This window comes from Chiroxiphia lanceolata, chromosome 26 (assembly GCF_009829145.1).
Source record: "Chiroxiphia lanceolata isolate bChiLan1 chromosome 26, bChiLan1.pri, whole genome shotgun sequence".
Taxonomy (NCBI): Eukaryota; Metazoa; Chordata; class Aves; order Passeriformes; family Pipridae; genus Chiroxiphia; species Chiroxiphia lanceolata.
In genome coordinates this window covers 957,189-972,962 of record NC_045662.1, presented here as the reverse complement: position 1 = coordinate 972,962, position 15,774 = coordinate 957,189, and the positions used below count along the sequence as shown (strand labels likewise).

Here is a 15,774-nt window from a genome sequence, read left to right as displayed (position 1 = left end):
AGAAAAAAATCCACAACAGCTCCCAACAGACCTTTTCTTCATCTGTCACCCAACACAGCCCCAGAAATCTGGGCAAGTGAGAGAACAACAGGGTGCAAATCTTGGAGATGCACATTCTACTGTTTATTACTGAGCACTGAAGTCCCAACTGCAAAGAACTGTCCATAATAATGGCTGTTCCCAATGTAGAAAATCCAACCTCTATCAATGTTGGGCAGATTTGGGATCCTTTCCTAATTTGCACTCCTTCATGGGCATTTCCAGTCAGTCTGCCTGTTTATTATCCCCCTGGACAAATGTCACCCAGTCCTGTCCTCTGTGGCCCTGCCTTTGTGCTGGACCATCCTGAGAATGGTCCATTTGCAAACTCCATCACAGGATCACAGGATCTTCATGGAACCACAGGATGGTTTGGGTTGGAAGGGACCTCAAAGTTCATCCCATTCCAAAGCCTGCCATGGGCAGGGACACCTTCCACTAGACCAGATTTCCTCTGTTCTCCCTGTTTCCTACTGTTCTCCCATTACAACCTTTTGTCAGTGTGTTGGGCACTGTGTCCTTGCAAAACTCTACTGTAGAGTCCTCACCAATGTCAAAAATTACTTTTTTCATAATTTTTAACAGAAGACCTGATCTGGAGTCATGAGAAATATCCTTTACTCACAGAGGTTTTGGTCAGGAATAGAGAAGTATCAATCTGAAAAATGAAACCTTTTCTTACAGGTTTATTATTACCAAGAAATTCCTTCTTTTTAATAATTTTTTTTCTGGCCAGTAGCAGCTCTCTTGATCACAGCTGAGCTCAAAGCATCTCGGGGAACTTGGTGGAAGGATGGGGACCCTCTGTCAGGTGATGCCATGTGTAAGGGCAGGCAAAACATATTCCTGGAGCCTGATATGACTCAGGAAACAAAGACTAAAAACACAACCCCAAAGCAAATGTTCTTTGAAGATGCTTTCCCTACAGAGCAGTTTTCCAATGTAGGTCATTCCAGTGCTCAGGGGAGGTTTTTTTACACCCAGTTGCTCATTTCTCGTGGGTTACCAGTGAGCCTTGAATTCACAACATTCAAAACCACATCAGAAAGCTGATTTTCCAGTTTGCCTGTGGTTTCCACCCCACGGCAGAGCCAACACACACCTTGAGCCAAGGTCTCGAGGCTCAGGGTGGAACTCCAGGGCCTTCTCCTCCAAACCCCAATCCATGGATGAGCCTCCCCAGCTGTCACCAAGCCACGTTTCCCAGCCCAGCTGGAACAAAGGGCTGCTGGGCTGAGGGGATTTGGGGAGAAGCACAACTAAATCTCAGGCTGAGTTGGACACCAAGACTCACAACTGAACCATCAAGACCTGCACACTGCACCAAACATTTTGTTGTGATTCAAACCACAATCCCTTGAGCCAGGTCTCCTGGCTGGACCAAACTGAAGCAGTTCCTGCAGGAAGGTGGAGAAGGAGTTAGGGAAGGAAGGTGGGGCAGCATTAGGAGCAGTGGGATGGTGGGAGGCACCACCACAACAAGGCACATCTGCCTCAGCCTGGGCACATCTGCACTGCACGGAGTGCCACCATTCCTGAACATCTGGGAAGACTCTTCTGAGTCCTCTGGGCATGAAAGGCTGGTTTTCAAGAACTTCAAGGACTAGACCATGGAGCGTGAAGGTGATGGTGCTGCCACCAGTGCGTCTCCCTGGTGTCTGGCTGCTCCTAATTCCTTCTAGAGCCTTTGGGCAGCTCACTTCTCTGCTCAGAGCCTGGAGAAGGGTTGTCACCAAGGTATGAGATCTCTGTTCACAACAAGACTGTGAAGACCACAGACACTGGACATGAGGAGGGGCTCCTTTAGGGGCTTTGGTAGAACTTAAGCCTCCAAAACTTCAGTTGTGAGCATTGCACCACTGTTTGAGGCACAGGCTCCCTTTGTGTAGGGGCTTAAAATCGGCTTAAAATCAGCTCCCAGACCTTTTCAGTGCTCTCACTTAACCAAACAGAAGCAGCAGAACATGCCCCACCAGAGCCACAAATGAGATCTTTGTTTCTGCAGATCTTATTTTTAGGAGATTTACAGGGAAAAAAAAAGAGCAAACTGAAATGAAAAGTGAAAATGTCCAGACAGGCCTGGTTTGGTGTTCTGCATTAACCACTTTGTCAAACAGACATCAGGGAGATTTCATTAAAAACTTATTGAAGGTGAGTTGGTTGTGCCCAAACCTAATGAGGCCAGAGCACATCCCATGCAATAATCAGTCAGAATTTAAAAAAGACAAGTGAAATCTTTTGAAACAACAAAAACAAAAAACCCCAAACCCATAAGTATTGAAAGCATCAGCAGTGGTGGGAAGTACATATTAGGGAATGAAATAAAAAGCAGATCAGTGATTAGGGATTTGCAGAGCTGAGATCTGTGATGTCTGTGCTGTTGGCCGAAATCTGGGATGGAGCTGAAATGGGAACTCCTACAAGAAAATCAACAGTTTTGTGGTGTTTGTGGGTGACCTGCACCCAGCTCTGTTGTACAGGAGTCCTCCCATGGACTGCAGGCATTTCAGCTGAGACCATTGTCCTGCTCTGCCACCTTCATCCAGGGAACAAAACTGGCACTGGGCTCATTTTACACCTCTTCAGGTAAAACCTGAGCTGCAAATGTGCCACTGGGAGTAAGGAAACCAGCCAAGTCCTGGTATGTCCTGTGGGAGGGGAGGAGGAGGGAGTGAGGAGCTCAGTGACACTTGTTAGGACTCCACCAGAGCTGTGAAAAACTCCTGTGACATCTTTCAAGGATCACTGCAAATTTCCACATTATGAGCCTTCACAATTTCTGGAAAGTAACTACAGGAAAATTGGATGACTATGGGACGTAGAAATAGGATCAGAATAAAAAAAAAAATCACTATTTTATCACCTAACACTGGCCCCTCCTACCTTAAACTTGGAGTGTCTACTTGTTGAAAAGGTGGAGGAAGGTCCCCTGTGCCTGAGCCAACGTGATGCCAGAGGGGAGCAGGGAAAGTGTTTCTCATTCAAAGGTGAGAGTACTGGGAAAGGTGCCAGTTAGACTTGATTAGATTTGTAAGATTAATTAAATACAGACAGGTTCAGCAAATTGTGAGAAAGACAAATTAGCAAATCAGGAAACCTGATTTCTTCAGCAAAGGAATGAAAGGCTTGGGCTCCGTTATCTGAGCAAATTTGCTTTTCAAAGTGTGTTTCTTCCCTGTGTCAGAGGTGGCCAAGAAGCTGCACTGACAGTCCTGGGGACCAACAGCTTTGTTGTTACGGGGGAATATTCCAATTTCCAGGCCTGGGCAGTGGGAACCCTTCCAGCCAAGGCTCCTGGTTCCTTTCCTGGGGGGCTGTGGGTGTTTTCCTGGCTCACCTGCCCCAGCACTGCCTGTGTGCCTGCTGGGGGTGTGATCTGGGGACGGGAACCCTCTGACTGTCAGGGAACACGTGTCAGACAGGGCAGATGATGTGGATTTGTAAACCACCACTGTCTTACCCTGTGCTTTACAAACACCTCCTGGTTTGGGGTTCCTGGAATTTTTAAGGAGTCCTGCTATGCTCCCAGTCAAATGACAAGAAAAAGAGGGCTCCTGGGGTGGGAGAGCTGAAGAAGTCTCGGGATAAATGTAGTTCTGAGCTTTCTTTCCAGGTACTAGCACAGGAAAAGCTACAAATCCCAGTGCCCACGTAGTGCTAAAAGGGTACCAAGTGTTAGTTACAGCACAGTGTTTGTCAGCCTGTGCCCTGTCCAGACACGGCCTTTACCCTGAAAACTTCAACCAAACAACCTCATGTAACACATCCTGATATCAAAATCTTTCATTACATCCAGCACCACTGCAATATTACCTACAAACCTTGGAACCACTTCCATTTTTAGATGCAAAATGAACCTCAGATCAGGTCAGCAAAAAAGAGATTATATCTAAGACTAAAATTAAGCTTAGGGTAATTTAGGGAACATGAGCTGTGACTGTCTGTATATGGGATTTGTAAATTTTACAGCCAAGTGCCTGACAAACCCTTCCCATTTCAGGCCGTCTAGGAAAATCTCTGATTGATCCACTGAGTGGAGTTGGGAACTGAAGAAGAACAAGGCTGTGGAGCAGGAGCAGATGAACACCAAATTTGTCTCATCAAAACAACAGTCAGTGAAGAACAGGTGTCTGGTCTGGAGTCACTGGCTGCTCCATCTCCCAGGGGAGGAGAAGGACCAGGAGATTTCATCCCTTTCAAGATCTGACCTGAGGGACTTTCTGGAGCTCTGCTTTACAGAGAGGCAGCAGCAGAAAATCCTTGGGGATTTTCACACAGCAGGATCCTCCCCTCCTGGGACAGACGTTCCATCCCAGATCCTTTGCTGTGGGTCAGTATTTTGAGATGCAGCTCATAAATGCTTAGAGCTCTGCCAGGTTGAACCAAATTTCCACCATAAGCTCCCTTTAGAGCCATTGCCTTCGGGAAACTGGGAACAGGACTGTGCTTGAACAAAGAAGAAACGCCAGATCACTGGATTTTTATGTCCAGATTCCACTCTATCTCCTGAGACATGATCATCATCACATGGACACAAATAAAATCCATGAACCCATCTTCTAAAAACTTTATAATGTTGTAAAAATGATAATAGTTACCAGAAGGATTTCTTGAAAGAGGAAAGGCCTTGACTTCCATCAAGGACTGTGGGTATGTCCATGTTGGTGAACGGCTGGACTCTGAATCCAGAGTTCTTTCTATTTGAATGCTCAAAAGTGTTCCATATTTGATGTGCTGTCACATTTTAAACAGCCAAACGCTGGTCAGTGGGAAGAGGGCAACCAGCAGCTGCCAAGGCTCCTACTAGACATGCCAAGGATGTTTCACTCAGGCCTGGCAAAAGTCTGAGAATGGGCTCAAGTGGAGCCAGATTGGCACAGACACAACTTGGGCTCAACACAAGGCACGACAGTCAGAGGGACAATGGCAGAGTGTCAGCAGCGAGCCAGAGCTCAGAACACCCCCTGACCCAGCTGAGGGGGGTTTTGTGTGTGCCAGGGGGGCCCTGCACTGCTCACACTGAGGGTCTGGGGCAGAGGCACCAACAGCTTCAGTGCCTGGGCAGCACATGAGGGGGGTTTGAGGAGGACTGGGAGAGATGCTGGTGAGCCTTGGGCACTGAGATTGGCAGCATGTGTCATATGGAGATATTTTTCAGCTGGAACATGACAGAGATAACTTAAAACGCTGTGCATCACATCTGCATGTTCTCAATACACAGCACAGTTCTTTAGTCTTTATTATTTTGTGTTTAGTGTTTGGTTTTTAGCTCTTTAAAACCGGTTGCCCAGACATTTTCCTGCCTTTCCATGCAAAATCCAGCCAGGCAGTGTTTGACTTGGCAGTGGAAGGGCCTGATGAGCATCACTGAGACCCTTTCACCAATGTCAGGTGGCAGACAACCCTTTCCCTCCTGCTTCCCAGCCCTGGGGAGAGTGTTCATCTGTCCTCCAGGACAGCAGTGGAAATCAAATATCCTCAGAGTGTCAGGAAAGGATTGAAAGTGTAACTTAAAAGTCAGAAGTGATTTGGTGATTTAAGAGTCATGTCCCCTGGTGCTCAGGCTGCCCAGGTCTGTTCCCTGCCTGCAGGAAGGGCTGGAGGCACCTGCCCCTGGCTCCCACATGCAGCAGAGCAGTGACCAAGCTGCAGGAGCAGGAGAGACACTGGACCAAGACAGAGGCATGAGAAGGACGAGCCATGAGCTGCCCTGGCCTGGCTGGGGTGGCAGTCACTGCTCAGAGCAGGACACCCCTCAGCACCAGCCCTGAGCGGCCAAGGCTTCATGCAGCTAAACGCTGTAAATGCCCCAGGACAGCTCCTCCTGGCTCAGACCCTGTAGCAGGGAGGGTCCCCTCAGGAATGAGCCTTTAACATCCCAAATATGCCCTTTGTTGGACTGTTTGGCACTGGAGAGAAAAGGTCAGCTCTGTCCTGCCTGTAAGAGCCCTGTAAGAAGCCCCAGGCTGCTGCTGAACACCCTCAGCCTCCTCCTGGCCACACTGCACGAGCCCAGGTCCCACCAGCTTTCCTGGTGAGCCACATGGCCCAGATCCTTGGAAGCACCCACTGCCATTCTCTACATGAGCTGGCAGGGGGACACATCCCAACACAGCACTGCCAGTGCCCCAAATGCCACAAAGAGGGTGCCAACTTCCCTCCAGCTGCTGCCCATGGTCCTGTTCCCAGTGCAGCCCAGAGTTCCCTCTGTCTGAGATGAGCCCAGTTGTGAGTTCCTGCTGGTCACCACCATCCCACTCTCTGCCTAACTGGGCTGGTTTGGAATTCCTGCCTGACCACACCAAGGTGAGTGCTGGGGAAGAGAGGCAGCAGGTGGGACAGCTGGCATGGGAATGCTCTGGTGTGTGGCCCCCAACAGCCCCAGCCAGCTGTGAGGGTATCAGGGGGCCAGAAGTACCACCCCAACTCCCAGTGCTCTTCCATGGGCCCCTTCAGCAGGTGCTTCACTTTGTCAAACGCTCCTCGTGATGAAGTCAAATGAGAAACAACCAGTTTGCAATTAAACTGCTTCTTAAAGCTCTTTATGACCACTTAAATTTACTTCCAAATTTAGTTACAAGATTGGTACCAGAGATTTCTGGCTGAAGGGCAGAAACACTTGCAAGTCTTTGTGTGAGTCAGAGCCCCTCTCCCTGTGCTCATGTGGCTCCAGGCTTGTGCTGGCCCCACAGGACAGAGTTGGCCCTGGAGCTGGGACACTCCAGGAGACAGGAGTGGCTAGATTTGGAGGGAATAATTCTCTGACATTCAGAGGAATGTGAAATTTCTGATTGCTCTAGAGCTCCAGTGGCATTTTGAAGCTGTTGCTGAACTGTGCCATGGCAGGGGTGGAATGGGATCATCAAGTCCCTTCCAACCCAGATCATTCAGGGATTCTATGCAGGGGAGAGAGAAAACCAACAAGAGATGCCACCTGGCCCTGGGAAGCCTCTGCCAAGGCCTGGGGTGTGCTGGGGTTCCTGAGGCTGTGCACCCTTGGAATCTCTCCCCTGGCAGTGGGCAGGGCTGGTGAATCTGCTGCTCAGGACAGGGGGTGAGTCTGAACTCCAGCTCGAGAACCTCTTGCTTTCATGGCACGGCCTAACCCTCCTATGCAGGTGGTGACATGGATTCCCACTGGCCAGGCCTAGCTGTGGGAAATGCTGAAGGAAACCTTTAAACCCCCAAAAGCCTTTCAAAGCAAGGGGACAGCTGAAGGACACCAGGTAGAGTCACCTCAGACTGCAGCTACTGATGGTTCTCACATATGGGTTTTCCCTTACGAGGAAGCTGCTCTGGGACTAGTGGGAACATGTTTTTTAAGTTTCTCTCTGCCTCTTTCTCAGGGTCCAAGGCCACTGGGATCCTCAGGCAGCTGCCAGAGCCTCCAGTTCCCCCCCAAAACATTCCTGAGTGACAGAAATAAAATGCAACAACTTAGGAAGGACAAAGCCATTCTTGCAGTTGCTGAGTCACCTGCTGAGAGACAAGGGAGTGCTGGATGGGGAGATGCACCCTGCCACAGCTATGGGCAGTGACCCACGAATACCAAGTCCTGACGAATGATGACAGGAGTGGGGCTCAATCTTCTGCTCCCTGTTTACACCAGTGACTCCAAATTTTTCTCCTCTCTCCAGGCTGGAGACACAGCAGGGGTTTTCAAGACCTTTTAGGGAATGATGTCCATGGAAGAGGAGAGCATTTGGTGTTCCTTCTCAGTGCATGGGTGGAGCTGTCTCTCTGATTGTGCTCCTCAGCCCCTGCACATGCATCAACAACCTGGGAGCAATTTCAAGTTGTTTCCTGGGCCACGATGTCTCTGTTGGCCTGCACTGACACAGCTCTGCCCATGGGCTGCATTTCCAGCTAAATTCCCCCAGCAAAGCTCTGGGCCCACCCATCAGCCTGTCCATACCCCGCACTGACCTGTCTTTCACACCTTCATACCCCCCAGCCCCAGTGACTCAGACATGTCCTACCTTCCCTTGTGTCATCAGGGGCTTTGGGATTAAACAAATGACTGCAGGTGTGATTGGCATCACCCCATCCCTCCTGTTGGTCCCTACAGAGGCTCTTGGCATGACCCATGACTGCTGTCCGTGGGTCTGGGGTGCCAGCCATGGCCCTGCTGCCCACTTTGCCTCCACTGCTGAGGGTCAGGATGAGCGGCAGTCCTGGTCTCCACGGCCTCTCCACATCTCCCCATCTCTTCCTTCTCTGCCTCTCTTTCAGCAGCAGTAACCCAGACAGCCCAAGAGTTGGACACGCATCTGAGGGAGCTTTGTTGGCCTCAGCCCCTCCTGTCAGCACTCCCACAAGCAGCATTTCACTGACCTTTTCCCATCTGTGCCCCATTTGTTCCTTTGCTCTGCTCTAATAGGATGGGAGCATGTGAAGAAGGGTTGGACCTGTGTCAAAATACCTCCCCTGCTCACTGAAGGTTACATCCAGTCTGTGCCACCCTTGGACCTCACTCAGTGCTGGTTGGAGGGGGACAGGGAGATGTCAGGGGACTGCCAACAACCAGGCTGGTCTGAAACCCCCCTCTTGGCTCTGCAGCCTCACTGTCCTGCTGCCACCAGTGAGCTTGGACACTGAGCTCTGGATTTGCACCACAAACCCCTTCCCTTTGCGTGTCATCTCTCCACACTGTGCCCTGTGCCCATAGCTGGTGGGGTGACCCCTCTGCTCTGCTCAAAGAGCTTCACCACAGAGGCCAAGGTAGAACCCACCTCTGATGTGATGGTGAGGAGCTGGAGGGCTGCAGTTGGGTTTTCCTCCCTCCAGACAATGTGACCAGATGGCCACATCCTTGCCCAGCCCCTCAATAAAATTACAACTCTACAAACCCTCAGCAGGTTCATCCCGTTGCCTTTCCCCCTCCACCACGCTGTCACCGAGGCCATCCTTGCTGGCCATTGTCTGGAGCAGCTGGATTGTTCCAGCCACCCCCAAACCCATTTCCAAGGTGCTCAGACCCTGGTCTTGTTGCCCTTCTTTTCCTGGGTCACATCCAGACACTTCCTCATCCCCACAGGAATAAACATTTTTCCTGTTTATATCCCACAGCAGAAATTATCTGTTTTGATTTTCCTGTGAAAATATTCCCCACGCAGCAGGAAAACCCCCAGCAAGGTTATCCCATCAGGACTGGGCACTGTCTGTCAGCATCCCTGGGGTCCTGCCAGGTGAACAGTCCTCCTGGAGGTGTCATATTTAGCTGGGCTGAGGGTTTAGCTGAGGGTGAGGAAGCCCAGGGGACGCCCAGTCCTGCCTGGCCTGGTGGGGTGCAGAAGCCCAGCACAGGGGACTGGGCTGATGCTGTGCCCCATCTGTGCTTCCCTCCCCCTACTCTGGGGCATGTTGAACCCTGCAGTTGAGGCTCATCCCCCAAAGTCTGCTCTGTGCTGCCTAAAGATCAGAGGTTCAGGAAGGCAACTGGAAAAGGATATTTTTTTAAGAGTGTATATCACAGCATGTAGAGGCCACTGCATAACCCTCAACTGCCCAGAGCAGGCATCAAAAGCCTTCAGTGGGACCGAAGGAGACATTTCATCCCTGTGAAAGCTGTGGGAAGCTTTGTCTCTGCAGCCGGGGAGCCCTGGCCCAGATATTTTTGCCTCCTGCTCCCTCAGCCTCCACAAAACCTCTAAAACCCCCCAGTATTTGCAACCTCAGCCCTACATGGGGCACCTCACCACATCTCTCTGGCGCAGCAGAGACTCTCTGGACCTTTGATGTTGCCAGAATCTCTAAAAAATACGCAAAGCCTGGGTCTGTTGCCTGAAATTCCGAGGAGAGCGTGTTCACTGCCCTGCCTTCCGTGGCTGCTGCCGTGCCCCTGGTGCCTGTGTCTGACATCTCTGTATTGTTCATTTGGGGTGAACTCCTGGGGGTTTGGAGGAGGTGAGGGCTTGGGCAGACACCTGTCTGCAGCCTTTTCCCCTGAAAACAGGGACAGACATTGGCTCACAGGGACATTTTTGCTTCACAGGTTAAAACCAACCCTTTTCTTCAAGAAGGTTTTGCTTGGAGAATCAAAACCCTCCTTGATTCGGGCTTTAAATCCCAATTTGTATCAAAGCCTGGGGCAGGTGAGGAGCTGGTGACACCCTGGGAGAGCTGATGGCACAGCAAGGTCTCAGTGCCCTGTGCAGCTCCTGCCCTCAGATCCAGCCCTGCCGTCCTGACCTGTTCCACCTCCGCGGTGCCGACTCGCGGGTCCCCGGAGGAAGGAGACAAGGGATGTGAGGGATGTGAGGAATCAAAGTGCTGCTCTCTGTGATCCAGGAGCCTCCCCTGCCCCGGGCTGAGGCCCTGAAGTTTGGCAGCCACGCTCAGGGCGAGGAAATCATTTAATTCTTCAGGAAAACCTGCTGTGATTTAGCCATTTCATGAACCTGCGGAGCCTTTAAACGCTTCCTGAGCGGGGACTTCTTATTGTGTTCTCGGTCTTTCTCCACTGGAACGGCACATTTTCATTCTCATAGCCCACGGTAATGAACGGATTATTATAAAAAAAATGCACCTTTTTCCCTTCTGATTCCTAAATATCCCCAGCCATGGCAGCCCATTCCCAAGTTCATTCCCACCTACTTCTCCATGTTGGCACTGAAAGGATCGAATTCTGTCATAAAAATAGAGACTTTTCTGGAAAGGCGAAAATAACCCAAGAATCTCAGTAGCACCAAATTCCACCATCTCCCTCTTTGCCCTATGGATCCTCAGGCTCACAGCCCCTACCTACAGACAGAAACTCCGGGAGAGATATTCCAAGGAGAAATCCAACATAAAGGCAAAAATGAACCGAAATATTCTGTTATGCAACTCGCTGTCTGCTGGGTTTAGATGATCTGAAATGTTTGATTCGATATTTTTTGTTCTAAAGTGCTTCCAATTGCATTTTGTTAATGTATTTATTTCTATGGTGTTCTATTTATTTTTAAAATAAGTAACTCAGGTTACTTATCAGCCCCATTCTAAGATATAACCAATTCTTTTAAAAATTATTATTGTCGTTGGTGCAAGGAAATTAGTGCCATTTCCATAATTAAAATGAACAAAATCCATCTTTGAGGAATTTTACTAAGGAATATTTTCTCAGGTGCCATTTGTGTTCTGGGCTTATTTGCTGGACTAAATTCACAAGACAGAATGCAACAAAAGAAGAGAAAGAAGTCCAAAAAATGCAGCAGCCAAAAAGAAAATAGAATTAAATTATTTTTTTTTTTTAAGGCTTGATTGCAGTTTAATAGAAAGGAGGAAAATTCCTGTGACAGAGTCATGAGAGAGACAAAATTCCCATTCCTCAAGGAAATAAAACCTCATCCTTCCCCATCTCAACCAAAAGCCTTTCGCTCCAGTGCCGAAAATGGAGAAACTAAGAGTGGTGGGGAAGCCTCCATTTGTGCAAAGGGAAACCCTTTCAAAATAACCCCCAAACTTTTCATTCATTTCATTAATTACAGATCAAATTATGCTCAGAATCAACCGGCTCAGCAGGGCAAGTGGTGAAAGGGAACCTGCGTCCACACAGCCCCCATGGCTAATAATTAATTAATTCATTAATCAATCATAGCAAGAGGGAAGGGTGGCGGGGGGAGGAAGAAATCTTACCACCAAATTGGGTACCCGGCTAAGACCTTTGTGCCATTGAAGAGAAAAGACAGAATTAGTCCAAGCAGGTGGTAATCCATCAGTCCAGGCTGGTGCAGGGGGAAAATCTCGGCGAAGTTTTCAGCAAAACATGAAGTGCCAGAATGAAGGATCCCCCTCCTTGCAGGAAAAAAAAAAAAAAAAAAGGATCAAAAGAAGAGTTAAGCCAAGTCCAAGTCCCTGGTGGTGCGGGGTGACTTTCTGGCTTGTCAGAAACACACCTCTCCAAGCCTTTCCCCCGTAGATCATCCAAAAGCGTCTATTAAAAAGTGCAGGGCTCGGGGATGTCAGCAGGCGGCCAATCAGGGCCCAAGGTGAGGGATGAGTCTCAGCCCAGGGCTGTCAATCACCTCCTCCCCCTCCACCCCACAACTTTGTTCCGAGCCCTGGCTGCCACACAAACCCTCTGTGCACCAGGCTTTACTGGGGCACTCACATTTGGGGGGTTATTTTGTATTTTAATTTTTTTCAAAATTTTTTCCGCCCAGTTGTGCTCGGAGCCCGGGATGCTCAGCCCCTGCTCACCAGGACTCTGCAAGGTAAGGGTGAGGGGTGGCCGTGGTGAAGGGTTGAGGGGTGGCTCTGACCGACCTCCATCAAGCTGGGGGTGAGACACATGACATGTTCTCCAGATGGAGAGAGGGGAGCACCAACCCCTGCTAACGGAGGCACCCGGGGCACAACAACCCTCTGAATGCCTTGGTGTGGGCACAGCTGGTTCTAAAGTTGAAATGAAACCTGCAGTGCCCAGGTTTTCGGTGGGTGGGTGGGATGGGTGGAGGGGGGAAACACTGGCAGACTGGGTTTCTATTGGGAAAAAATGCCATGTCAGGGTGAGAGGGGAGCAGGGAGGTGGGAGTGTGTCCCATGAATGGATTTTTTGTGAAGGGCATCTCTGGATGCAGAAGGATGAAAATATTATCAAACCCCCACATATGGAAGTATTAAAAAAATCATAATCAGTTTTATGGTTTGCAAATGGAGCCAACAAAGCTTTTCCTTAAAAATCCTTGCTATTGGATAGAGAGCCTGCTTTTACAGGGGCTGTTGTGTCAGAGCAGGGGATGACTCGACAGAATGGGACAAAGAAAGGGGAGAAACCAAAACAGTTGCCTTTGCTCCTAAAACACACTCAGCACCCACAGCTCTGTTGCTGCCCTGGGGCTGATGGTGTCACCACCTGGAGTTCAGGTGCTTTAGGAGCTGACAATAAATCAACTTATTTCAGAGCCATGCCCATAACAGAGGTTGAAGGTGCTCTCAGACAGCTCAGTCATCTCATGAGTTTGAAAGTTGTCGACCTTCTCCTTATATTGAGGCTCTGGGCACAACAGATTTCTTGGTGTTTAATAACACAGAGACACAGGTTGCCCAGAGAAGCTGTGGATGCCCCTGGATCCCTGGAAGTGTCCAAGGCCAGGTTGGATGGGGCTTGGAGCAACCTGGGCTGGTGGAAGGTGTCCCTGCCCATGGCAGGGGGTGGCACTGGATGGGCTTTAAGGTCCCTTTCAACCCAAACCATTCCATGATCCCATGTTGCACCTGCCTCTTGCTTCTGTCTTCCTTGATTCCCAATTTTTCTTGACTTTTGTGTGTTTGGACACTGAGTTAATGCAGAGCTGCTCTCATAAGTGATAATTGGCCATCACACACCCAAGAGCAGCTGATCACACCTTTCCTCTTCCCCAGTTCCCGTACTGGGAGGCCAAGGTTCTCCAGGTTTCATGCAGTGGGTTTTCCAGCTGTTTATGACCCATCATAGATGTTAAATATGGCTTGTTCTCTTATGGGATTTCAAATCCCAAAGGGTGTGTTAGGTGTAGTCTGTCCTGGCAAATCTTTTACTGACACCCAGATGTTTTATTGAACAAAATCATCTGGGTCTAAGGAAGCAACAGTTGTCAAACGAGCATTTGAAGATGTGGATTTAATCTGTTTCACTAAATTAAACACTGCCTGGAAATATTCCCAGATCTTGAACTCTGTTGCCTGTGTTTTTAACCATGGAGATGGACCCTGGAATGGGCCTGACCTGGCCAAGCTGCACAGCCCTGCAGAGATTTTAGTCACAGTTTGAGGTTGGTGCGGAACAGGAACTATTCCAAATAGACCCTCAAGGTGTGACTCACCTCTTCTGGAGGTTAAGGAAGTTTAGCAGGATGGATGAAGGTGGTTCTGTGCCCTTGTCTGTCTCATTCCAGTCCCAGGGAATGTTCATTTTTCACTCACTGGTTAAAGAATGCCGTGGAGTGTGTGAAATGTCACAAAAACACCTCTAAGCCTGTCCAGAAAAGCAGAACTGAAAGTGCTGCCCAGGTTTGTACCTCTACTGGTGAGTGTTTTGAAGCTTCACAAACAGAATAAGGATTAATAGTACCAAGTGACAGAATTTCTGACATTGAAATGTCAGACTCTCAGAGAGGCACCAAAGAGAGACTGAAGTGAGTTGTCTCAGGTGACACTGCAGGTGACTGAGAGCCCACAGAAGGGGACAAAAAACTCAGACACTGCAGGAATCCATATGGGGAAAGTTTTTGAAATCTGAATTGAATGGTTGGTTGGAGACCATCATCAAGGTCTTGGTGGACCTGGCAGTGGTGGATTAATGGTGATCATGGACTCGATGACCTTAAAGGTCTTTTCCAACCTTAATAATTCTTTGATTCTCTGGTGGCTGAGACATTCCTGTCCATCACACTCTGGGGAATACAAAGTGCTCTTTATCCATCTCTCCATGGCAGGGTTTATAAGCCAAGCCCAAACCAAGCTGCATAATGGCTTCTCTGCAGGAAACCAAGTGGGAAAGCGACCCAAGACCAAACCCAGAGACTTTATGTTGTGAGATGGGCAGAGGTCTCAGTGCTGCCCTGGGAAGGGCTGGGTTCCAGCAACAGCAGAGATGTGAAAGCTCCCACCCACCCCCCTGTACCTGCCCAGCATCACTGACATGGTCACACACAGGTCCTGAAAGATGAAGTGTGTTGGTAGAAGTTTGATCCCAAGCAGGTGAAGCAGTAGGAAAGCTCTCCATGGCCTTTGGCTCTGATGGAGTTTCTCGAGTTGCCCAAACTCCTCTGAACGTCTCCCTCCCATTGCTCTCTTTGTCTGCTCTGAATGTCTGTTTGTCCCACCATCACCAGGAATTCATGTTCTCCCACCTTTGGTGAAGACACTGTGTTTCAAGCATGTCTGCAGTTGCTTTGGCTTGGAAATGCTGTGAGTAGAAGGTCCTTACTGTCCCTGACCAGTGACTCTTGGCTCCAAGTTTCTCCCACTGAAATGAGCAGAAAAATGAGTGGAAAAACAATGTCAGGGTTCAGTTGTGTCTTTGGTTGCACCAGCTCTGATCCCCAAAGCCTTGGAATGGCAGGCCTGGCTCCCCAGGGAGCAGGACCTGTCTCACAGGGATGAAGACAACATTGTTTGTGAAAGGAACAGACTCACTTTGAGTCTTCTCTGCTGCAAAATGAAAATCTGATGCGGACATGCTAAAATTATCCTGGGGGTATTTCATGCCAGCCTGAACAAATATTTATAAGTTCCACAGCAAACATTAATTTTAAATGTAATTTCTAAGAGCAAATGACAGTTACCCCAAAGAGTACAATTTCAAAATTTCACTCATAGACCCCTCCTTGTGCTGCTGACTGACAGGTTTATTAACTGAGGGTCTCTTCAATCACATTGCTCTGTCTAGTTTGGCAGTATTGACTCTTATAGACCAGCTTCAGTATGCCCAGAAATGAAAGAAATTGAGGAAGTCAGAGGTTTGGCTGCTCGAGAAAAGTCCTGCTACCTTTACAATGTCAGTATAAAGGTCCCTCTGTATTGTGGGACATTGTGGTCCTGCAAACGTGGTTGCTGGAGGTGCTGAGGAACCCAAGGGGATCCTTTGGTTTATTCCAACAACACTCCAGCAAAGGAGCATTGTAACCACACTGGAAATGTGCCTCTTCTTCCCCCTGGGCTCTGACTTTTGCAACTTCTACTTCTTTTAGCTTTTCTTCCTTTCTCCATCGGAATCTCCCATCAGGAAGAAACCAAGTGCCTGGGGAGGGTGATGGGACCATGGAGCCTCCT

General features: G+C 49.1%; 1 protein-coding gene across 1 annotated transcript in view; it reads right to left on the bottom strand.

The window, feature by feature from the left end:
* Positions 1-11,940, bottom strand: part of WNT3 (Wnt family member 3) — a 43,700-nt gene extending 31,760 nt beyond the window's left edge. The window contains exons 1-2 of the mRNA XM_032711267.1: positions 11,916-11,940; positions 11,656-11,814 (exon numbers count right to left, since the gene is read on the bottom strand). Of these exons, the coding sequence (XP_032567158.1) occupies positions 11,656-11,735 (80 nt within the window). The 5' untranslated portion in view covers positions 11,736-11,814; positions 11,916-11,940. The remainder of the gene's footprint in view (positions 1-11,655; positions 11,815-11,915) is intronic.
* Between the last annotated feature and the right edge of the window lie 3,834 nt (positions 11,941-15,774).